At 36.9% G+C, this 24,483-nt stretch overlaps 1 protein-coding gene across 3 annotated transcripts in view; it reads right to left on the bottom strand.

Moving 5' to 3' along the window:
* Window positions 1–6,478: 6,478 nt before the first annotated feature.
* The window catches only part of stpg2 (sperm-tail PG-rich repeat containing 2), a 75,599-nt gene continuing 57,594 nt past the window's right edge, over window positions 6,479–24,483 (bottom strand). For all 3 annotated transcript variants that reach the window (XM_088628599.1, XM_088628598.1, XM_088628597.1), the window contains 2 exons: window positions 7,065–7,211; window positions 6,479–6,563 (listed from right to left, as the gene is read on the bottom strand). In XM_088628599.1, the coding sequence (XP_088484725.1) occupies window positions 7,077–7,211 (135 nt within the window). In that variant the 3' untranslated portion in view covers window positions 6,479–6,563; window positions 7,065–7,076. The remainder of the gene's footprint in view (window positions 6,564–7,064; window positions 7,212–24,483) is intronic.

The following is a 24,483-nucleotide window of genomic DNA, read 5'->3' as shown; positions in this document are numbered from 1 at the left end:
GAAAACAGTTGAATGGTTGTTGGCTCCTGTCGATAAAGGGGGCACCACACCTGGAGAAACAGGAAGTCATGATTACCTGTCTTGGCTTTAATGTCATGCTGACTGCCTTGTGTCCAAGCTCCACCATGTGGAGGAATGCAGAATTCATAGATCTCTCTTCTTCTAGAAAGAGGGAATTGGTAGATATCTTCCATCTGAACCAGTCATTTATAAAAACAGAGGAAATACCACCACAGCGATATTGTGTGATGTACAGTATAGTCTTTTTTTAAAACAGTGGAGTCCAAGGTGCCAAAAGGATATAACAACTCCAATTACAGATGCTAAGAGTAGTTTATTGCATGTGTGATTATGCTGCAGGCAATGTGAGAGCCATCTCCTGCCCACTACACAGAGCAGTGCAGGCAAAATAATCTTTTCTTTTATAAGCTGTAAGCAGTCACTTTGAAATAAACTTTACTTATACTGTAACAACACTCTTGTTTAAACAACATATAGGTACTGGTAAAAACAGTTCTCATTTAGTTTTATTTCTTGTTAAACTTGCATTCTCAATTAAACACAAAACCTTGAGATACAGCCCCATAATTGTGTTATGATGCTACAGTATATATCATATTTCCAATTTCTCCTACTATTTTCTCTCCCGCTAAAGGCGTAATTTCTTCTATCCAACCCTGTCCTGTATCTAATAGATTAATCTCTGTTTCCATTACTATAAGACCCAACAAATCTGGAGTGGACATGAGACATGGCTCTCTTGATAGTGACAAACCTCACATCACACTTCAGAAGGTAAATGCAGACACATGAAAGTCAGGACATTGTGCAAATACTGTAAATTCATTTTAATCTAGAACCATCAGCATGAGTAATTAATTTAAAATGTGATAATCTTTCACCTAGATCTTTAACAAGTCCAGAGATGCACCCATATTTTAGATCTATACTTGCTTATGAATTGTGTGGCTTGATCACAGCCAATAGGATTGGGTTATCACTGCAAGTCTACAGTCAGTCTACAAGTCAGTCTACACATTGAGTATCACATAAAAGCATATGTGGCTTGCTTATGGGCAGGCATTTTCACAGCAGAAAGACAAGAGCAAATATATGGATTTTTACAAATATATTCTCAGAATCTAGGATTGTCCCTGTTATGCCATCTAGGATCACATCTCTCGGTGTTCAACTGGATCTCTTAAAATCATTCATTTAAACCTTTCTGTTTGTCCAACATTTTTTTCTGCAGTTCCTGATTCCGTGTCCTCGGAGTTCCAACCTTCGATAACCAAGTTTTTTCACATCTGTTCCCAAGCCCATACTGTTTAAAACCAAGCTTTTGTCTTGTACAGTTCTCTGCAGATGGTAGGACAGACTGTGAATCACACACTTCAGTGTGCTAGATTTTCTAGTGCTTTTAACAGAGCAGTCAGGTCAGCTTGTATGCTCTGTTCTCCATTTATATCACAGCCATATTAGGCTCAGGACACACTTTTGTGACATTAATAATCTAAATAAATGTGTAAATGGAAACCTTCCTGTCAACTATTTTTTAATATCACCCTTATTTATTTGTGTATTATAGCTTTGAGGATGTTTTAGATAGAAAGAAAAAAACTATAATATAATAGTACACAGTAAACATTATACAGTATGCATTTCCTTCTTTGTACCTTTCATTGACTGCTACTGCTACTGTCCTCTCTAGTTATGTGTTGTCATGAATTGTATTTTACACACATTTAGACTTACTGTAGCTCATGCACAGTTTTAGTTTTTTAACATTTTCATTTTGGATGTTATTAGATTAAATGTACTATACATCTGTGTAAAAACAAAGTGTTTAAAAATATGAATATGGTTTACTGAAGTTGGCTAGGCATCATCATGGTTACTCTGTGTAAAGCACTTTGTGACAAAGCCTGTGCCAAGCCCATCACAATGCAGAAGCCTAGACTCATTTTCACTGCTTTTGAAAGCAAAGATCACTTGAATTACTCTAACAGAAGGTGACAGCAATCTTCATCAGAGGGAGACAACACAAGTACTGTAGAACAACTGGGATTGGGTGTTGACTGTCTTGCCCTTTGATTATGTGTTGTCTTTTTACTTGATGACTAAGATACAACTCTTTATCTTCAGTTCTGAAGGATTCAAAACCCCTTTTTATTGAAATGATTCTTTTAGTCAGCCATCGCCAGATTAAGTTTTGACTGTCCACTGCATGCTAGTGGTTTTTTGGCTTACTACCCTGCCACCTTCCTTTAGATTCTGGATATGCTCACCTCCTTCTTACTGTGTATTGTTTGTCGATGTCCAGTATTGCTGTATGTAAACATCTACCCTTCTGTTTTGCTGCCATGCCAAATAGCCCCAATGTCTTCATTCTCATCTGTTATTTTCTAGTAATGTATTGGAAATTATGAGAAGGTAGTGGAGCCCGTTTACATTGCCCACTATTTCAGGCCTGCAGCTTGTTTTTCTTTTTCCTTTTTGTGCCGTTTTGACTTCCTTTGCTCTGTGATGATAAATATACTGTCAAGATCTCCAACCATTTCCTCAGAGCCTGAGGGTCTTCAGGTTTCTATTTCAATTGACCTCAGAGCTGCTTGACCCAACCAGTTATTGGTTTAATTAGTCAACATTAACCCACAGGCCCAGCACTAGAGAATAAGAGAAATCTCTGCACCCCAAGCATGATGCATGCCACTACCCCAGGATGTGAGCCATGGATTCACCACACCCTGTCCAACCAGGAGATTAGCACAGGTACAACAACCGGAGCCATGATCCTCAGAAAGGAAACAGAGAGAAACATCTTTCTCTACATTATAGATGCAACATAATGTGGGTTGGTCACTTATAGGCTTACAAAGCATGGTTTTGCAAGTCATCATTTAGACAGCATTTGTTCATGAAGACCGGCTGTGATCTGGTACCCTTAAACATCACCCTTTTTATTAATTAAGATTAAATTGGCACTTCCATTGAATTAATGCAAGTCTCTTTCACATTGTGAAATGCTGGAGAGAAAAGCATTAAATGAACTAAGAAGTTAATTTCATTAGGCTAATGAATATACTAATCTGTGGGCAGTTTGTCCTTAACAATGTAGTATCTGTGTTAAGTCAACACTCCTACAGTTACATTGTTTTATACTACTGACATTCCATCCCACAAACACAGAGTGTTTTTAACTATTTTATTCAACAATCCAACACGTTTTTATCCATTATATCAAAATATAACAATCTTGAAAACAGACGTACCCTCCGCTCTTAAAGGGTTTTAACATTTTGATCATTCAGAGTGAAAGAGCCTTAGGCTTTGAACAAATGAAATACAAACAAAAGTATAATTTACAGCTTCTAGTTTTTCCTGAGTAGAAATATGCCTGCTTTGCCAGTAAATAGATCTGTATGGGCTCCCCCAGGATCTTGGCTATTTCTAATATTTATCTTTGTTACTAAGCAAGAAATATTTCAAAAAGATTTTGCTAACAGCACTGCAATCTGATCTGTATACTTTCACCTCATGCCTAAAATTCCCCATGTTTTTTGACGTGTGGTTAATTTATAAATGGCAAAGGGTCAGCCACATACTGTTGCAAGGAGAATGGATCTTTGTTGGGCAAAGCAATACGTGGTTGAATCCGAAGAAACAAAAAAACTAAGAATTAGACCTCCTGTAACATAACAAGATTACCTCAACTGGTTTGCAGGATCAGATGCGTATGGAAAAATGCTGAGGATGTCTTTATCTAGCAGTAGATATACAGTATAAAGACTGATGATGAAACATTGTATTATATATTAGATGCAATATACAATTTAATTGAGCAAGCAAGTTGTTGGAGCATAATGATTCAAAGTCTTTCCACAAATCATGGATAGCTGTTAGCCTTGGCTGGTGATAATACTGGTTCTGGAAAACCACAGTTGTGCACAGATGTTTCTTATATCTTGAATTGAATTTACAGTCTGTCTGGAATCTGGCAAACAGTCCAATCCAACAAATGGTCACCCGCTGCTCACTGCCCAGATGAGGTCATCATATGCTGGAGTGGAAGGAACACCAGGAAGACCTGTGTGTCTTTCTAGTAGCAGCAGTGAGAATCACTCGGTGCTGTAGGACATGAGAAGGTCTTTCTTTTTTATGATTTTAAACCAACGGCACTGATCTTGTAGACTGTACCATCCCAGGGATTACCATCGGGATGGTACATACAGTATGTAGGCTCCTGCTTCATACTGTAGCTGAATAGTGCATGGAATTCTCCTTCTAATTCTATGAGAGGATAATAATGTAGTTTTTAATGACTTGCATAGTCATTTTAAAGCTGGTGGAAAATCTAGTTTTCTGGTAGACAGTGAAACATCTGGAAGCTTGAACACAGTAAAGACTTCATGGAAAAAATAGACAAAGGCATTAATGAAAATCAAGTTTTTAGATGTTTTCTTTCATTTCTTGCTCATTTTATGGACAATATAAGAAAGAAACATAATGGAACAAATTATTTTTACAGTCGCTCAAATTTTAAGAATTTCCTAAACAGTAACAATATCAGAATGAATGAATGAAAATAATCAGGAATGTGGCCAGTGTGTCTTCCTACAGTACATAGGAGATTCTAAAGAGGTTGGTGCAGCAAAATCAAATCTTTTAAGAAGCGTTATTAAGGGACATTCTAAACATTATTATTTTTTTCTGAAAAAAATTTAACTTTTGATTATACAGAACAAAAGAAAAAAGGAAAAGAAGAGAAGAAAGTGAAAGAGTGTTATCCACAAGGTTGCATGATGAAAACTGCCTGTTGGTTATATAAACCAAGTGAAACGATACTTTGATAAGTTACAAGAAATTTCTGTTCACCAAATTGAGCACTTCTGGACCAAAAAATAGCATATTCAGGGATAATTTTTGCTGATAATTGCACACTCGCTGCCACATTTATTCTTTGTAAACTAACTTGCATAATACAGAATTATGAAGCAGTATCGTGGCACCGCTTCTTTCATATCAGAAAGGATATAAAACTACATAGACAAACTAGAGGAGCTCATTTGCTTAATTGGGTGTTAGTAGCTTGATGATCCAAGAAAGTCACCCAGCTGTTTCCTAAGGATTCCAGAGCTTTGACGACAGCTGGGCTCTTCCATGTACCTATGATAACTCTTATTAAAGAACTGCCTGCTGTTTCCAATTCTGCATGCACTTCTTGTCATTTTCCATATCTGTCCATGGACCCTAATCTTAGTGCTGAACTTGAAACAGTCTTTCTGAATCACAGGGTTGATAGCTTTCAGGATTCAGAGGTTCCTTTAGCCTGTTTGTGTGTGACTTGCAGTTCAGACCATCATTTTTGCATTCAAACAAAGTTCTACTTTCTTATCAGAACTTTACAGACTGCATTTTTCCAACAGTAGATGGCTGGAGACAATAGATCCTACAGTACACTGTATATAGCTGTCAATGTCCTATACTGTACAGTATGTATTATATTTCATTTTGATCAACATTCTGTAATTTTGTGCATCTGATTACAAAAATGTTTCAATGCTTAGGGCAAGGGGTTTAGATGTTCTGACTGACGACCACAGGACCTTTGCAGTGCCCATTCTGCTTCAGTAATTCCAGAACTTTGTAAGAGACTGATTTAACAATGCCAAGAGTAACGTCAGTGAGACTGTTCCAGAATAAAAAGCAGCAATATTAAATTGTTTCGAGGGTAGATTTACAGCCCCCCATTTTATTGTTTGCATATTTATTGTATAAATAACAGTAATGATATACCATGTAATTCAAGGTAATGAAGATTTATTAAAGTCAGAATTTTGATCAGATCTGTTGAATGATTTATTTGATTTAATTAGTTTGCAGATGTAAAACAGTCAGTCTGATTAAAGATAAAGACAAGAAAGGAATGAACATAAATAACATTGTCTCAAGCACATACTCGCATTCCTGGAGAGTGTTTATTAATGACTGAAAGGTATAGTTCCCAATTAGATTAAAAGGGTCTGAAGAACAACAGTGCGATACTGAATACTATTAACCTGTCTCTTGTATAATACATTGTGAGACAGAGCATTGATTAAAACTAAACGGATACGTTATTCTCATCAATGTATTGTTTATCAGCAGCTCGGGCTGCCTCCAGTACAATTTACTTCACAAGATCAATGTGCCGACACCACTAAATTCTTTGTGCTCTGAAGATTTATAGTAATGAAAAGGCTGCCTAAATCATTGCTGGAAATACCAAACTGATTTATCTTGTGTAATTGTCAAAGGACCAGCAGGCATGGGGAGAGCTGGGGGCTGGGGTGGGTGTAAATCAGCACTCCACAAAGAAAGGTATTCACATTCATCCATATCTTCCAAAGGGCACAGAAACTTTTACCGAAACCCATGTCACCCTGGGAACTCGCAACGACGTGGACACTGAAAGAACAGCAAGACAAAATTAAAGGCATTCATTTTACTTAGAATTTATTTCAGTGCCAAGAATAAAACAGTGTTGGGGTTTTATTCATTCCAACTGCACAAAGACTTCCCACCTACAAGAAAACAAACAAAAAAGGAAGTTAGAAAACATTTGTTAAATGAAACTAAAATCAATTGTGTTGTGGCTGGCTGCAAGAGTTCTGAAATTAGTACACTGAATCATCCACTAGGATATATGTTGCATAGTTTTTGCAAAGGACATCATTTATTTAATTTTGTTTCAACTGTAGTTCTAAATGTTGCAGTATATAGTTCGTGACTTATGGACATACTTTGTTCCCCTGTAAAACATAAAGAAAACTAAAATGCTTATTTCTGTACTGGAAAAATATAGACGTTATCAGGATTAAGCATCATTTTAAAACAAAATGGCTGTTGCATCACAAAATATGTTAGAGTGGAAAGAGTGTGTAGACTTTCTATAGGCACTGTATATAATGTGTAATGAGAAAAATTTAGTTTTTTATTATATTTGAAATTGAAGTATATAACTATTTGAGCCAGCAGTTATGTGAGCAAGTGTTAATTACTGAGTTCTGTAGTGAGACACCCACCTTACACCAATCCTAGCCAGTGCTGAGAGCAAATGGGTGCTGTGCTGAGGACTGGGACTGCAGGCAGTCTCCATGATTCATCAGGGGATTGTTCAGGGTTGCATTGAATGTCCCTTTCAGGACTGTGTCCATTATGACTGGGCTCAGCTGTTGAATGACACAAACACACATACGTATGCACAGTATATACAGTAAAATTACTTAAAATGTATTTTTGCTAATATGCAAGTAATAGGTTTATACCATGCTGAAAAAAAGAAGAAAGAAAACACAAAGTTTCGGCCGTGGGGCCTTCTTCAGGTGTATTCAGGTGACACCTAAAGAAGGCCCCACGTCCGAAACGTTGTGTTTTCTTTCTTCTTTTTTTCAGCATGGAATAAACCTATTACTTGTTCCTTTGCAACCTATGCATGCTGACGCAGCTACCCACCTGAACTACTTTTTATTAAATCAATAAATGAATGGATGTTTTACAATTGTTTTTGTAAAACAATTTAGTAAATCTTTTACCCACATAGTCACTGAAACAACAGATACATTAAAGTGTTGAATAACAAATTAAAAATGTACCTTTATTTTAAGGCACATGTATTAATAATTTCACAGTTTGCTCACTTCTCTTCTTCATCTACAGAAAAAATGCACAAACATACCAAACTATTGCCTGTTTGGACTGGGTTGAAGAGGAATCTGTGGGTTTGGACTATTCTCTAGTATATTTCAACAAAAATTCAAAATGTCATGTTACTGTATTGATTCAAATGCAGCCTCATTTAAATATGGCACTGACTGGACTGTAGTTAGTGGTCCAGGTAAAGATTGATAAAAAAAAACATTAGTTTCTCTTAGCTTGAATGTGACTGTGTATACCTAACTTTTGCAAGTATGTTACAATACAGTATGTCTTACGTTTTATGTATTCTGCAGAGTATCTATGACACCTTGTCTGACCTTCACTACATCAATCCTTAAAAGTGCTGAAAACCTATTTAAATTATCATCTTCTAATATAACCTAGAAATCTGATGACAGTGTTTGAATTGTTAAAAGCCTTGAGTCAGATTATTTGTCTATTTAATCCACGTTCGATCCATTGCCATTTCTTTTTGTCTAGTTATTTCATTTCTCTGAAAGCTAATTCCATGTCATGCCTTTGCAGACTGCAGTTGGAACCAGTCTTTGCAGAACTCGAGCTGTACTCACAGCCTGCTGCCTCGCCTGCACACCTGCCGTTTACTGCTTGGCTCATAAGAAAAGAGCATGATGAAACTAAAGTGTCACATGAATCCTCCAGGGTGCTAATTTAACAATCCCTGTATACTCGAGGTGAGCCAGCCCTGGTCCTGGACATTCACAGTACTGTAGATTTCATGGATCACCCTTAATCATCAATGTTGAACACGCTGAACTGTTTTACTTCTAAACCATGATATTCGTGATTGAATGGAATAAAAACACAATGCGCAGAATATCGTGGAACAGCATTGATCATTCCTCTCTCCCAGATTGATTAAATCCTTATATTTTCTTGTTGTCTGTATAGACCAATATTAAAGGGTGCACTGCTGTATAAGGCTTTCCGGATTATGGCTTTCCGGAAAGAGGGCTAGCCATTAACACTTGACATATTTGTTTTTGGTACTGTAAGTTTGTCCTTATTTTTCAAATAATAGCAACTCATTTAGCCTGATAGAAAATGCTTCCGCAAGTGTCCCTTTGTAGTAGTGAACACCATATTACTCTGTGAAAAAAGAACTTAAGAGAAAGCATTACACTTACATATTCTGTGATGCTGACTGTGCTTACAGTATTTTCTTACATTAATAGCTGTTCAAAATAAAATGTATCGGAATGTGTTTCTCTAGCTTGAATATGAGGAAATGAAAAGACTGTGTTCCTATGCTAGCTGATTTAATTGTGTGTCACTCACAAGCTACATTTATTTTCATGCAGTCTTATTCCAACATTGAAACCAAATTAAACTGTATTTACTCAACAGCATTCTACATGAGTTCTAGCAGTGGATAGAATGTTCTAATTGTATGCATGTCCAAATCATTAAATGAATGTACCGTAACACACCATTCTAACATTTCAGTTTCATTTGACCAAACAAACAAAAAATAATATAACAAATAAATAGGCTAGTGTTATGGTGATTTCTAAAACAAACTGTTTAAAAGTTAGCTCACCTACATAGCAATGTAATAGTGTTTGATCGGATCTAAGCTATTGCTTTTAAGAAGTTGATGTTGATTTATACTGCATGTACTGTGGGGAAGCAAGTGGTTAATTTCAATCTAGAGACTAAACCACAAGAAAATGTTTTAGGACAGAACGTTCCAGTGCCAGTTCTTAAAACTCCACTGTTTTCCAGTTTTCACCAGAGCTTCTATTTCAAATTACTTAATCTAACATTTAATAGAATTATTTGGACTTAACTTCTTAATAATGATCAGGTTTTGAGTTAATTAAAAATGTTAATGATAAAATTGTAAAGCTGAAAACTCTAACTGTGCTTTAATAATAATCCATAAGGCATAAATAACTAAATTCTTAATTCAGGTAAGGGTTCAAATAATAATGAGCACCTCAAGTGGAAAGAAAATCTGAATATACTCCAGTCAAAGGGGTGCTGGTTTTGGAGGCTTCATCTTAGATTGAAGTAGTTCAAAACTGTTTTTGTATTTTTGTTTAAAAAAAAACTATAATCTGTAGAAACATTTACCTACAGTAGCTCTGGTTTCCTATCATACCTTATTGTTTAAGATCCTCCAAAGAGATATTCCATTGCTGTGAAGTAAACTGAATAATAAACTTCCTAAGTGCACTTGTTTTGACCGGAGCCTTGAAGCAGGACACTCTGCAGTCAGGAGCAAACTGTTAATGTAATGAACCTCAACCTCTGCAGTAACACTATCCTAAAAGTGCACTGCAAACTTGGGGGAATCAATATTCCACAGTGGACCATGGTTTGCACAGTGAAGGAAGGGAAATACAAATCTATAAGGTTCCACTCTTCAGATCTCAGTTCTTTCTTCACTTTCATACAATGTCCAGGACTTTAGACTTCTTGGTTTTAAAGGTTCCCAGTAAATAAGAGAAAATCTGCCATTGCTCACAACGCAAAGCCACTTGAAATCTGTTTGCACAAATAGTAACTGCAGTGATATTTTTCTTTATTGGAAATTTCAGTTACATTGAAAGATAATCCTAAATGTGGTGAGTGAATGTTGAGCATGGTTCATGGTTAGTATAACATTGCATGTATGGCAGCTGCAGAATATTCACAAGCAAGTCATGAGCATATGAGCATATATGATGCACAAAGGACTACTTGAATGGAAAAATTGCAGGCCTGATTAGCAGCAGATCAAAGTTAGAGTTCATTTTATCCTTGCTGGCATAGTTTACATGTGAAAATAAACCCACAATCATGAGGTATCAATGAAAATATTTCATTTATTCATCACTCACTTAAGTAAAAAAAAAAACACAGTCTCCTAAGATATCAGATTCGCTGTTACTCAAAACTGATAGCAAAAATACCGTCCTCTCAGAACAGCACTATAACACAGCAGAAGCAACCCTTTGCTTGTATAGAGTAATAAAATCCTATAGTGTGCAATTAATGCCATCTAATCAATGTACTGCATTAAAAGTTGAAAACAATAAGAGGCAAAAAGAATCTTGAAGCAAGGCATTGCCTACATGTTTAGTTATAAAACTGGTTTTATGTTGTCAAGGTGGCTCTTGAGTATCAAATACAACTATTAATTATAGTTGTAATTATACTTAATTACTGTTACATTAATAATTAATTAATGTTGTAATTATACAACAGTGTTAATGGACACACTGTGGTGTAATGCTATATCACTTATACAGTGCTACCTAGTTCTGCATAGGTAAGAGATCAACACCACTGCTTCCACAATGTATCAGACTGCAGTGACATCAGCAGTGCATCCTACTGCATGACTACTATGCAGGGGTCCAGGTGAGAGACGTGCAGACAGAGCTGCTACATTGCTAATATTGCCTTAAGATAAGATAAGATCACTTTATTGGCCATATAAAATTTCTTGTATTAGGGATTTGTCTTTTCGCATACCCAACTTGCTCTCCATGAGACACACACAGGGAGAGAAGCTTGTGGTCAGAGCACAGGGTCAGCCATTTATACAGTGCTTCTGGAGCAGTTGGGGTTAAGGGCCTTGGTCAGGGGCCCAACAGAGTAGGATTCTTCTGCTGGTCGCGGGATACGAACCAGCAACCTTCCAGTGACAGGGACAGAGCCTTAGCCACAGAGCAGCCTTACCTCCACCAGAAGGTGTAGATATGTGGCTGTTGCTGTTAATCAGTGTAAGCTTGACTGTTCAAGAGTTCAACAATCTAAAACATCTTGCTTTAATAGTTTCAATAGGAAGAGAGGCGGTGTGTCATTCCATACAGGTAGGGTTCATGTCACGTCCACCAGCAACCATATTCTTTCCCGTAAATGACCTTTTGCTAAACCAACCACAGCTATGGATAATTCCAGCAAGTGCCACCGCACTGATCAATTATCCAATCACGACACCACACTAATAGTCAAACCATCCACTTCCGGGGATATTTAAGCCCTTATTACCCTCAGGATTGTGCTCAGTATTAGCCTCTATCCTTGGAGCTCCTACCCTGCCGTTTCTATTGATACATTCTCTTTCAGATTGATACTCAGGTCTTGGAATATATCTACCTTCATCTTTCATCTCCGACTTCAGCCTCGCGATTTGGATATCTAGCCTTCGACCCCCTCTGACCGAAACCCTGGTCTTCGACATTCTTAAGACACAGACCTTCATCCCTTGACTTTGACTTTAGCCCAGCGATTTGGAATAGTAGCCAACGATCTCCTGAAACTCTCAGAACAACGCACAGGGTCCTTCCTCTACCTCGTGGATACAGTTCATTGTGTGTCAGCACAGTGGCTATTTTGAGTTGTTTTTGCTGGGATACACATAGTATATACATTGTACAGTATATAGTGTATAATCCACGAATCCTTACAACTGAATATCTGAAATCATCTTTGATAAACAGAGTAAGAAATCAACTCTGAAAGTGAAATTGTTGCAGATAACTCAAAGTGCACACTGGTTTCACTTGTCTTTTCAAACCACTGACTTCTTCAGGGCTGTGGGAAAGTGATCCACTTTACCACAAAGGCTAATGATGAGTTCAGTTGCATAATTAAGAGAATGTGGAGCAGAACCCAGATGATTCTGTGGCCCTTGAGGAGTGGAGGTAAAGGATTATTTACAGTAGGAGATGTACACAAATGTATAAGTACAAATCACAACTGGACATACTGCACTCTTTCTCCCATACAGACATTGTGTGCAAGGGAAGGAGGCTGCTACCTGGGCCTCCAGGAGGGGCACAGACACCATCACTCTGTAGATCAATTTGAAAAAATATTTTCTCCTCTCACATTAAACTCAATAACTGTGCATTTACCAGGAAGAGAACACGCGTATACAGATTATATTGTTCCTCAGCCAGTCCTTTGGAATGTTTTCCTCTTCGGGACCATGAAGACTGCTTTTTGTATTGTCTTTTAGTCCAGGTCAAAAAGCATCCCAACAATGTACAACCCAAATGACAAAAATCCTCATACTGGTGTGAAAACACAGATTCTAGAAATCACGTTTTTATATGTTCCAGAGATTATGTAAAATATATTTTTTATAACAAAAGCCATGCAAATATTGACAAATAATAAGACTATCAGAAGAAGAAAATAAATTACACACAGTGCAAAAGAATTTGAGCTCACAACTATAACTATAACTATAACTATAACTATAACTATAACTATAAAAACTATATGATCTGAAGGCTTTTCACATTTGCCTTTAGATCATAATATATTAACAGCAATTTCACAAAACCACACAATCATTAGTGTATTCCTTACAAAAAATAGAAATTGACTGCATTATGGTAATTAAAATACTCAATATGCTAAACAGTATTTTCGACTATTTCAACATGATATTTTGTGTCAATCAAAATCAACACAATTATGATAGTGATCATTTGGAAATAGATGGAAAAATGTTATTTTTGCCAAAGAAATACTGTTTAACAACTTAAAAGTGGTATAAACTAAATCTTTTCAGCAAATATACCCATTGTTGCCCTGAGTGAGCAGTTGGTTCACTCTGTATTTATAGAAGAACTACCACATCTGTCACATAGAATATGAACTTCATCCACAAACAAAACACATGGCTCCATTACTTCTGCATAAAGTAATTGCAGAAAAAACAAAGGATTTTCTAAAGGAAGATCTTCACTGGTAGTGTTGATTGAAACCCCCATAGAGAAATCATCACCCATGCAATGAAAGGTTGCAGTTGTACATTTTCATCATATTGCATAAAAAATGCATTTTTAAAGAGCTTTTGACTCAACATACTTAGGTCATCAAATAGCAAGACTAATAGCAGTTTAAAATATGGCCTTTAATAATAGTATTGGTAATCCCAACTGAACTGATTGGCACAGCATGTATCCTTTCCAGAAGAAGGATGTCAGCACGTCTTTCAGCTGTATGTTCTATGCTGATAGTGAAACCTGAGCTTTAATGTATGTAAAGGGCCTGACTGAATAACAGCCACAGTTATAAAACTGGAGCCATAATGGCCACAGAATCAAGAGCAACAGCACTGAAAGGAGCAAATTAAGTTAGTTGAAAATTCAGCTGTTGATCTGCAAAGTTACACAGATTGTTCAAGACTCTGTGAACTTCCAGAAGATGCTATGGATTTTGACCAGAAAACTCTCAACCCAGTACTGTTGAACGGTGTGGTACTGTACATGTGCCTATAGTTCCTTTATTTTGCAAGAAAGGGCTTGTTTATGACATTTTTGTTATCATATATTGAAGTGAAATTTGAGAAGAGAAAACAAACGCTCATCTGACTAGACAATTCAAATGTACTGTTATTTCTTATGTAAGACTATGAGATTAACGTAAAAATAACTTGAATATGACTAGAACACTATTCACAATGGTCACGATCTGATTTTTATGCAAGCTTGTGATTTTTAAAACTTAATACTTAACGTAGTATGAAAGGAATTGTCTTTGGTTTTAAACATGTCTTCAGTTTCCTTTAAAAAAGGTATCAGCAATGTAACAAGGCCTTCCCTTCTTCAGCAGTTCTGGAGTGGCGCAGGGCCCTTTCTCACCTCACAGTCTTTGTTATGCTACTGGGTCAGACTGGGTTACTAAGGCATGAACACGCTGTAGCCAAGAATAGACAATACCATGGGTATTTTCAGGGACAGAAAGAGAAACAAAGCAGGATAAAACTTCAAAAATGTATCTGGAATGTTAATTAAACAGTCTGCTGTTTAATTAATTTCAGATCATTCAAGCTGTTGGTGTTTATAAGCCAACATGGGAAGCTGGATATACCAAGCTTGTTCTGAGTACTTGATAAAGGTTAGTTCAGAAGCAAAAATCAAACGTCTGTTTTAGTAGCTATTCTGAATTGAAATTGAGTTGGGAAAGGAGGTCCAGGGTTTCATGGGGAAATTATATTTGGCAGTTTACTTTCCTCAGTTTTTTGTACCAAGCAAAACACAGAAACAAGACTGTGAACATTATTGAAGCGATATGTAAACTATTGTATGCTGCAGACTGAGCTGGCTGCATTTTGTAGTTCTGTATGACTTCCACAGCCTCTTTGATGGGAATGTTGAAACTACTTCAAAGTGTACCCTTATCATATCCTTCTAAATCTGTATGCTTTTATGTATCCAAGAGTTCCTCTAGATTTCTTTCCTAGGCTGGATTATCTTTGTGTTAAGGTCATTATTGATGTGTTTCACAAGTTCAGTGCTGAGGTGCTCTTTCTTGAGGGAAAGCTGGTGCCTTAAGTTTGCTATTGATAGTAATAGGTTACCCAGGGATTTAAAGCAAAGGGAAGTGTTAAGGTGATCAAACACTGCCCAAGATATCACCACTCTTGGGGGAAATGAGTGGAAAAAAGTACACAGATCAGTTAATTAGTTTGAATATTCTTGACATTTTACAACTTGAGTGGATTCCTGTCAGGGAAAGTGCTGTTTTGACAACCCACAGAGGTAAATTATTTGTGTGGGTTCTGCTTTAATAAATCACAGAGGGTCTTTTTTTTCTAAAAAGTGCTAAAAAGACCTGTGTGGTCTATAAACTTAAAGTTTAAAAGACACATACAGTAACACATATTTATAAAATCAATGTTGTATTTCATCAGATAGGTAAAGATATACCATTCTTCAACATCTAAGCATTATAAAAGATCCCATTCTTTCACAATATTTTCTATTCCATGCATTTAGCATTTACAATGTCTGTGACAGCTGGAATAAATACTTAAATATCTACCCATCCATTTTCTAAAGCCTTTTTAGTCAGTACAGAGCCTATCCTGGCAAACAACAGACTCGAGGCTGGATACACCCTGGAGAGGATGCCAGTTCATCACAGGGCACATGCTGACACAAACATGCATACATTCACACCGGGACCAATTTTCCAGAAGCCTGTTAACCTACCAGCATGTGTTTGGACTGTGGGAGGAAACTGGAGCCCCTGGAGTTAACCCATGTGAACATGAAGAGAATATATTTACCCCCTCTATGGGACACCAGTCCAATCGCAGGGCACACAGACAAAAGAACATAAATATCTGTGTTTGCCTAAATTATAGATTGTATTGTATTTTATATTATTAAGGTTCTGTATAAGATCAAGCATGAAATACCTGTGCATATATTCCTGTAAAGATAATGATTTCATTAATATGATTTCACAATAAATCATTGGTGCTGTGAACCCTGGATGTTTATTGTGCAGTGCAAGCATTTCTTGCAGAGCACTTCAAAGGAACATCCCTTAGTGCCTACAGCACCACTTGCTCTCCTATTAAGACTTAATGCACTGAAAATACAAGGAGCCTGAGATGAGTGTGCAATGCAGATTTACAGTAATTGCCAGGATTGTTCTTTGGGGCAAGTTAAAGAAGTTGATCAAATAAATGAGTGGTACTCAGACATTAATTGGTACAGAGAGGGCACCCACACAACCCTTTATTCTTAACAGATTGTTTCGGGTGACAAAGTTCCAGAGTGGCTTAATGTAGTATTCCAATGAGTAATTAAACTTGGCCTTATTAAATAGCATTAACTAAAGTAAGAAGGAATGTCTGGAAACACAAGGTCTGATATACAGCCAAAAGATTAAATTGCTCTATGGTCAGCATGGCTTATGCATTAAACTGTTCAGCATTTTTTTTTTTCTGAAGACCAACTGACCCAACATAAGGAGGTTGCAATAAAACAGATTTCTCCTGAAGTATCAGCTCTAAAACAAGTCAAATCTCTGGCCCATCCACCCGTCTGTAACTTTAAATTCGGAACTTGACAGCAGCCTGAGTTTGAAAATGCGAAGCTGGTTAGAGCTTTCACTCAGTCTGGGCCTTTGTCCCTTTGTCTTAGGACCTGCATGAAGTGATGATTTAAAATGTTTAAGTAGGTCGTGGTGTCAGAATGCATAGGGTGCAAAAAAACAGGTAAAGTTTCATTCCATGCTGAAAGGCAAAGAAAAGAAACAGTACATTTCAAAATGTTGGGGGAAGCTTGGGGAATGAGTGCAGCCTCCTTTTTGGGAGATGCTTCACAATGATTGTTAAATGACCCAAGGCTAAAGTACATATATACTGTTAAAGTGTGTGGTGTAATGCCTACAGTATGTGCCATTGTGATTCGTGAGAAAGACGGGGAAATTTAATGTGGAAATATTCCAGTTAAATGACTGAAACATCAATCCTTTCCCCAATACGCCAATGTATTTCCTGAAAAAACTGTATCTTGTTCTGATTCTTAGCCATATTTCAGAAAGATATGCAGGAGACCCCATCGTTGTAGCTGCCAGTGTTTGTCAAGCTGAAGAAGCCCATCCAGTGCAGCTGTGTTCCAAAGTGCCAAGCTGTCCCTGATGTGACCGTCAATTACATTTGTCAATGTAGAGAAGCTAGCACATGCTTCTCTCCATACAGAAAGTGATCCATACAGTTAAGTGCTAGCTTAAGAGGTACAGAACACCCTGGAGTGATGACCTGACTTTTCCTCTGTACCGTATGTCTAAAATTACTTAATCAACTTCATTCAGAATTTAAGAGATCTAACAAATTTTAAGTATGTTAAAATGATTAAATCATTTAATTGAGAAGCAGACTCGGGAAAGGACATCAGGAGCTTGTCACCTCTGGTACAAACTATTGAACAGTGCTAGAAATCCATTTTAAAAGAATCTGCATACTTGGATAAAGGAGGAGCTCTCTCTGTAACTTTGCATAGCTTGTATACTGTTTTATATATTTAATCTGCACATGTATTGATGGCTTACAGTAAATACCTCTAGAGAATCATCACATTGGTTGACCATGTGTTTCCTTTCCCTAAACGAACCTTGTTTCTCTAGCAGCATGTCATCACACTCCCACAACACTGGTCATGATTCACATTTCCCCATTAAACTTTAGCTTTGTACTGTCATTTTGTAACAAATTTAGTGTTATTATATCAATTATGAGGTCAGAACAGGTACATTTAAAAAAATTCAATTGACCTCATTTAAAGATCCCTTGTTACAATAATGTTTAATGCTGCTTAGCCTATTAAGACAGCAGGGCATATAAAATTACTGTGCACTTAGTCTGGCAGGATCCCTGAATATGATGATGTCTATGATTATAAATGTACAAGTATAATGAGTACAAAAATGTCCAAGTGCAAATTATATAGTCCATCACACTCTTCACATCTCTGATTTTCTTTTGGGGTTTTTATAATATTCCTTTATGATTCTTTGAAATAATAAATTTAATATGCTTACTGTGTCAGAATGAAATGCAGTTAGCGGAGAATACATTTTTGATTCACCCACTTCAAAACCTATCCAGGATTATCTGTGGTTTTTAAAATACCTACTCCTGTATAATAACCCCCCCCATTGAAATATGACTCTCTCCTCAGCCATGGTTTTTACCTGGATAGGAAGCTCTAAATTGTTTAGAGGTTAGAGTAGGCAGCTGCATCAGTGTACAAGGTGAGAAGGAGGTTAATTCCACACTTAAAAGTGAAAAGAATTAAGCACCCAGCATTTCTGCTCTTGAGCCTCTTCAGGTGTGTCTCACCTGCTGTAAAGTCATGTTTCTTATTCTTTCGTAATTATTTAGTTTTGGAAAGCAATACATGGGAACAAAACCACACAGACATACTGTTACCCAAGTTTCACACAATTTGGGCAGAAACATAAGCCATTCTTCTATAATCAAGGTGACAACCATTACACATTATTAAGCATAAAAGATGTCCTTTGGTCAATATTTGTATTAGTATTGAGAGGAAAACATTTCTGAACTTTAAAATGTAAAGGCTTGTGAGTTTCATCAGAACTGAGAAGTGTTCAGCAGCAATTTAATAACCCAGAGAAAAGTCTCACATGGTTCTCTGTGTTTATTTGTTCCCTTGTGCACCATGTGCACTACACATTTAATTATGTTCAAGCCTTATAACCAGTTTAATTATGGTTAATTTGTGTTGCCAGACTATAGAGTTTATGGCGGTGACATAATCAAAATTGTTCCAATGGCTACTAGATGCCACAAATCTTTACACTGGTGTGTGTGTTTTTATTATGTCCACCCTCTGCACACACAAATAGATAGAGATAGAAGACAAATACCACTTGTATTAATACCAATTCAGCAAAATTAATTATAACATTTCAGCGATAGAACTGAAGCACAGTGGTGCACAGTGTACAATGTACCTGGTAAAAGTTTTGTTTTCCCATTGGAAGCAGGAAGCAGATAAGCATTGGGCAGGACTCTATACAAATAAACTATTAAAAATCATAAGCCTATAATAATAGTCCATGGAAAAGTCATAAAAGTAAGTACAGCAAATGGTGCTCACGCCTTTAATATGTGCGGAACATGCTGTTTTGTAAATAAGGCCTTGGGAATCCAGGCTGGCCCCAAGGTAACCTATTACAGTTTTCAGGCTCAGTGTTTCAAGAGTAATTGCTACTTCTTGCATCAAAAGATATTGAAAAAGTAGAGCCTACTCGACTGTGTGTCGTCCTGCTCTTCTCTTTGAAGACATGGTGCACAAGTGGATCAGAAGGCTATTTCTATTTTTGAGAAGAAAATACAGTGCATTTTCAGAACAACAGTGCTCAAGTTCCATTACACTGTCAATTTACTGTTATTGAAAGCACTTTCAATTCCATCTCTGAAAGTGAAAGGAAAAATAAATAAATAAAGGTCGGGGGGAAATTCAAGGAGCCCTAATACCTCTCGAAGCAAAGGTCATTGCTTCAGACATTGAGGTCACCATGCAGCACAGAATCGTTCAACTTCATCATGTTTCTTCAGAGCAATTCTAGAGCTCAAATCATACAGTTTGTCCTTTTAAACTGGGCCCATGTGGAGCAGCAGTTTTATCTTCATTGTTTGAAGAAAGTAATTTGAACAGATATAATTTCAGAGAAAAAGAACATCATGCCTTCAATAAAAATGGCACTGCTGCTGCTCTGCAATATATTTTATCTAAGACGACAAGCTAGTACAGTCTTCAGTGTGCGTATGACTGGAAATTAATGTCTTCACACACCTGCTTTTCTTCTTTTCTATAAGTATTTTTTTTCAAAAACTGTTAAATTTTTTTTTTCTAAAGAAAATTAAAAGAAACGCATTACGAAACCTAAATATCGGCACCTAGAGCCAGCAATGTGCAGTAGCCAGGGAGCTGTGGGTTCGTATTCTGAATGGGGCACTGCTATACCCTTGAGCAATGCACTTCACTCAGAATTCTGTATAAATGGGAACAAATGCACAGTAAGTTGCTTGAGATAAAAGTGTATCACCAAATAAATTAATACTAATTAATTAGTATTAGTAAATTAGTAAATTACTAAATTACTAAATTACTAAACCTGGCTCCGGTTTAGATGAAATCCATATGGTGGATGTCTCACATGATGGTGTGGTTTGATGGACTGCCTGACTGGCAGGAGATTACTAGGATTGACAAATCCTCATTAGCTGTTCACTCACTCAGGTGATCACATGGACCAGAAGCCTTAACCATAAAAATTGACTCAAAAGAATTTGACCTAATTTTTGTCTGGCATCATTGAATTGGCCCAGTGGTTCAATGTTTCATTATTTGAAAACCAATAAATCTTTTAAATAATAATTATGTGCTCCTTCTCCTGAAGCTTTCTGTTTGTTATTCACATAACAAAACACATATGTGTTTGTATTTTTTGTTTTATTTTACGTCCTACCAAGTTTGGTCAAAATTTCAATTACTCTGGCCATACCAGATTTCGAGCACAGCTTGAAGTCACCGTGCTGAAAAATTGTTAGTTTTCTAGTTGAGAAAACAGGTAGGAGTGAGAGAGCTACCAGTGTCACTGTTAGCCTGACCTGACCAAACGTGCATAAAGACATGCAAAGCATTACCTCATGTGAAGAAGAACTATGGAGCTCTAGTGAGGGTGAATCAAAAAGGATGTCTCTAGTCAACTGTAATCCATTCAACTGTATATTTCTATAGCACTCTTCACCCTAGAGCATTGCCTAAAATTGTCTAAAAGAACAAATAAACATTTTCAATTGAGACTTACTGTAGAAGAACTCAAGGGTTCAGCCTGTCTGAAGTCTAGCAGGACAGAACTTCATAAACAGTGAGCTCAACAGCAGATAGGTAAAGCTCCAGCTGTTTTCCAGAAGTGTTTTGGTCCAGCGAAAGGCAGTGTTTGCAGAACCCAGACAGCTTAAGGACATAAGTAAATACTGTATACAATAAGTGGATACAAGGAAGTCCATGAAGATATGAAGAATAGTGATTATGAAGAGCCATGAGTATTAATTTAGATAATTTAAAGTCAATTAGATGATTATAAATAACATGGTGAAATAGTGCAATATGTTATGATTAAGATATGTTAAGACCATAATGCTGCAGCTCCTTTTTGAACAAGTTAAAGCTTCTTATAATAAAAGAGACAAAAACAGCATCTAAGGCACTGCAAAAACTGAGATATTAGGTTATAATTATATTACTGACATCTCTATATCCCTCAAGTCAAGTACATATTTTAATATAGCTACTGTATACTGTATATATGAGATAGAAATACAGCAATATATAAAACAGAAAGGATAATAATAGTTTCCATCAAACATAACATTAATTTGGCTCACTACATACCTATTTCAGTTAACAAAATCTTTGAATTCAGTTACAGAAATGTATAGCCATCCACTTCTGGATTTCATTTAAGCCTTTCAATTCAGATTTTTAAGGTTGTCTTTTCTTAAAACATGAGCAGCAAAAACAACAACATAGGAACAGATCTGTGTAATAATGTGTGTTCTGTTTTCAGAATTTTAAAGATTTTTCTGAAACAATATTGCTATTAAATAATGATTTAGATGGTAGCTGTTGAGAAACCAACTGCAATGCATTGTAATATTCCCAGTCTTCAACACCAACAGATATGGTATGTTCCAAAAATCCAAACAAGTGGCTTTTTAAAAGCAGTTTAATGGTGCCTATGGTGAACAGTAACAGACTGATTTTACAATAATATTGGGTTGTGAGGAACAGTAGGATCAGTCACTCTTATGATATAATGATTCCATGATAATGGACATGTTAAGAGTGAAGATAATGGATTTTCTCACTTGCACTACAGGACCTTTGACCTAGGGAAAAGATCTACTGTAGTTTAAAAAGGGCAACATCCATGCATATCTAAATATTATTTCTGGGGTTGCCACATAGCCCCATAATGCAGTACCACTGTGACATTTAAGGCTTTTAAATAGTGAGGCACAATGAAGTTGACAACTCTCATGGCATAATAACTTTTAATTTAGATCTTAATTTAGCTTTGCATCTTGAGCATCTTAAGTACAGAGTTACCATAATTGGTCATTAAAAAACACATAACTTAACAATCCCTGAGCCTTCCTTTCCACAGCCTTCTGTCACACTAATCCGACAGCGTAAGACACAAAGACATGAGTCAATTTAGACAAGGAAACAAGTGGCTCCGGAGTGGATCAGCTGGAAAAAAGTGGTTGCCATTTGAAGATGATCCTGCTGCTGCTGTTGCTTAGATGGAGACCAATACGAGCCGAAATGAGTCTTGTTGTGTCATTTATTATAACACCAGTATGGGTGGGAAATAAGGCAATAATGATGAGAGATGAGAGAAGCCACTACGGCAAAGATGACAGTGTAACACATCAGGTAAGAGTACTGTGCGCAGGTATTCGATTACAGTGGCTTCATAAGCCATTAATCATTAGGGTTTCCCCTCTCCCTCTTGCAAGCTCTCTTTGCTTTTTAGGAAAAATGAGCATCTGATGGACTTCCCAGACTAGACCACCCCTGTGGCAGAAGAGTCGGCACTCAGGTCTCACTGCCAGTTTGCCTTCCCCACCCCAAGCAGAACACTCATTAAACTTCAAATAAAATCAAATTACTATTTATTTCCCTTTAAATTACAAATTCATCATTTTAAATACATAAATGCATGTACAGCACTTTTATTTTAAATCCTTTTTTTTATTATTTGGTAGCTTCAGTATAACTCCTGTACCTACAGTACAAGATCTTTTTGTATTCCAAATGATCCCATACTCAAATGATCACATCACTGGAGTAACATTATTTTTAATATCAACACTGACCACGGGCACCTGAAGATCAGGGGCTATCTGGGACCAGGACTGAAGACTACTGCTTCTGACAGCAGGGTATAAACTGCTGAGTGATTACTAATAACCCACACTTTGCTAACATATCTGATTTATATCTAACTTCATCAAAATCCGTCAAGTGAGTTAACTTTCAGAATCTTTGTGTAATATATACATTATCTTTTCAAACAAGTAAATATAATCTTAATAATTAAAAACAACACTTTTTAAACAAAGGTGACTGGCATCTCTATAAATCTCAAATACTTTGTAAGAGGACTCAGGAGGGCATTTAGCAAGAGCTAGACACATGGAAAAGTTAGTGTTCATGCGTGTGGTGGCAAATAAATAAAAAAAGGCTGCTACCACAAAAATCAGGAGGTCAGATGTGGAATTTGAAGCTGAAATATCGTAATTGAAGTATTAGTTAAAAATATATAACCTACATCATCATTACTATTTTCCACTGGTGCAGATTTTCCACAGAGTGTTGTTCACTCATGGACACATTCGGTAAGTGACAGATGAGGAAAGACTCCTGATATCACATCAAATGGCAATTGATTAAATTGATTCAATTTTAGGCACTAAAAAATAAAAAAAAGCTGTGGATAAAACTTTATTTTTAATATTGGTCTTCAACAATTAGTAGTCTGTCGTTTCCTGCCATCACTGAGGTGGTGCAAATTGGAGCAGGCAGACAAAGCCGATGACACACTGCTCTATCCTATTTAAGAACCACAGCAGCTCTCTACGAAGTGGGGAAGGAACACTGCCCAGGAAGCAGAGAGTCGTGTCATCAATTACCCCTCTGACGTGCTAATGACTAAAGAGAGGCAGGGGACCGGCGGTGATAGGCCCATTCATCTTGCCATCGGACAACAGAGGTGTAGCTGAGTCCCGCCACACTCCATCTCCCACTGTCCCCTGCCACGAACGCATTCTGACACCCGATCAGATAGCAACAATGTTACCTATCTGTCATCCTCCCTGCCTGAAAGGCACCTTGACGGAGACGGCTAGTGCTGACATTGACTTACAGTTCCCCTGCCTCCACGTCCACATGTTCATACTTCAGAGAGGGATGAGATTTACTGGACTGCAGATAGCCTTGTGTGTGGAAGGGTGATGTGCTAATTATGAATGAGCTGCTTCTTGACGCACAAGAAAACTGCAATGATGTACAGTACTGTACACATGCCTCCTTGGTTCCTAACTTACTTAATGTGAGAAATAATAACAAATCAGACTCCTACGAAACATGAGAAAAAGGGAAAATACCACTACATGGGTTGTTGTTGTTGGTTTTTTTTGGGGGGGAGGGCAATTAGATGACACTGTGTTTACAGCATTAAGAGGAAGAGAAAGATTTTCTTTGTTTTATATTGCCTTACACATGCAGTGCATACAGCCATGTGTGCTTTACCTTGTTGTTTTGGGACAATTAAATATACAGTAAATAGTATATGTTTCATATACTGTATACATACTAGTAAGGTAAATCTTACAGGAACAATGACAAAAGGACACCCTGGCAGCAACCTTGGCATTACCTAGGTAATGTTCAAGAGGAAATTACATATCCCATTTCCTGT

This window comes from Lepisosteus platostomus, chromosome 4 (genome assembly GCF_059453375.1).
Source record: "Lepisosteus platostomus isolate fLepPlt1 chromosome 4, fLepPlt1.hap1, whole genome shotgun sequence".
In the NCBI taxonomy this organism is placed as follows: Eukaryota; Metazoa; Chordata; class Actinopteri; order Semionotiformes; family Lepisosteidae; genus Lepisosteus; species Lepisosteus platostomus.
Note: the sequence above shows the minus strand (reverse complement) of the source record. Positions and strands in the feature narration are given on the sequence as shown.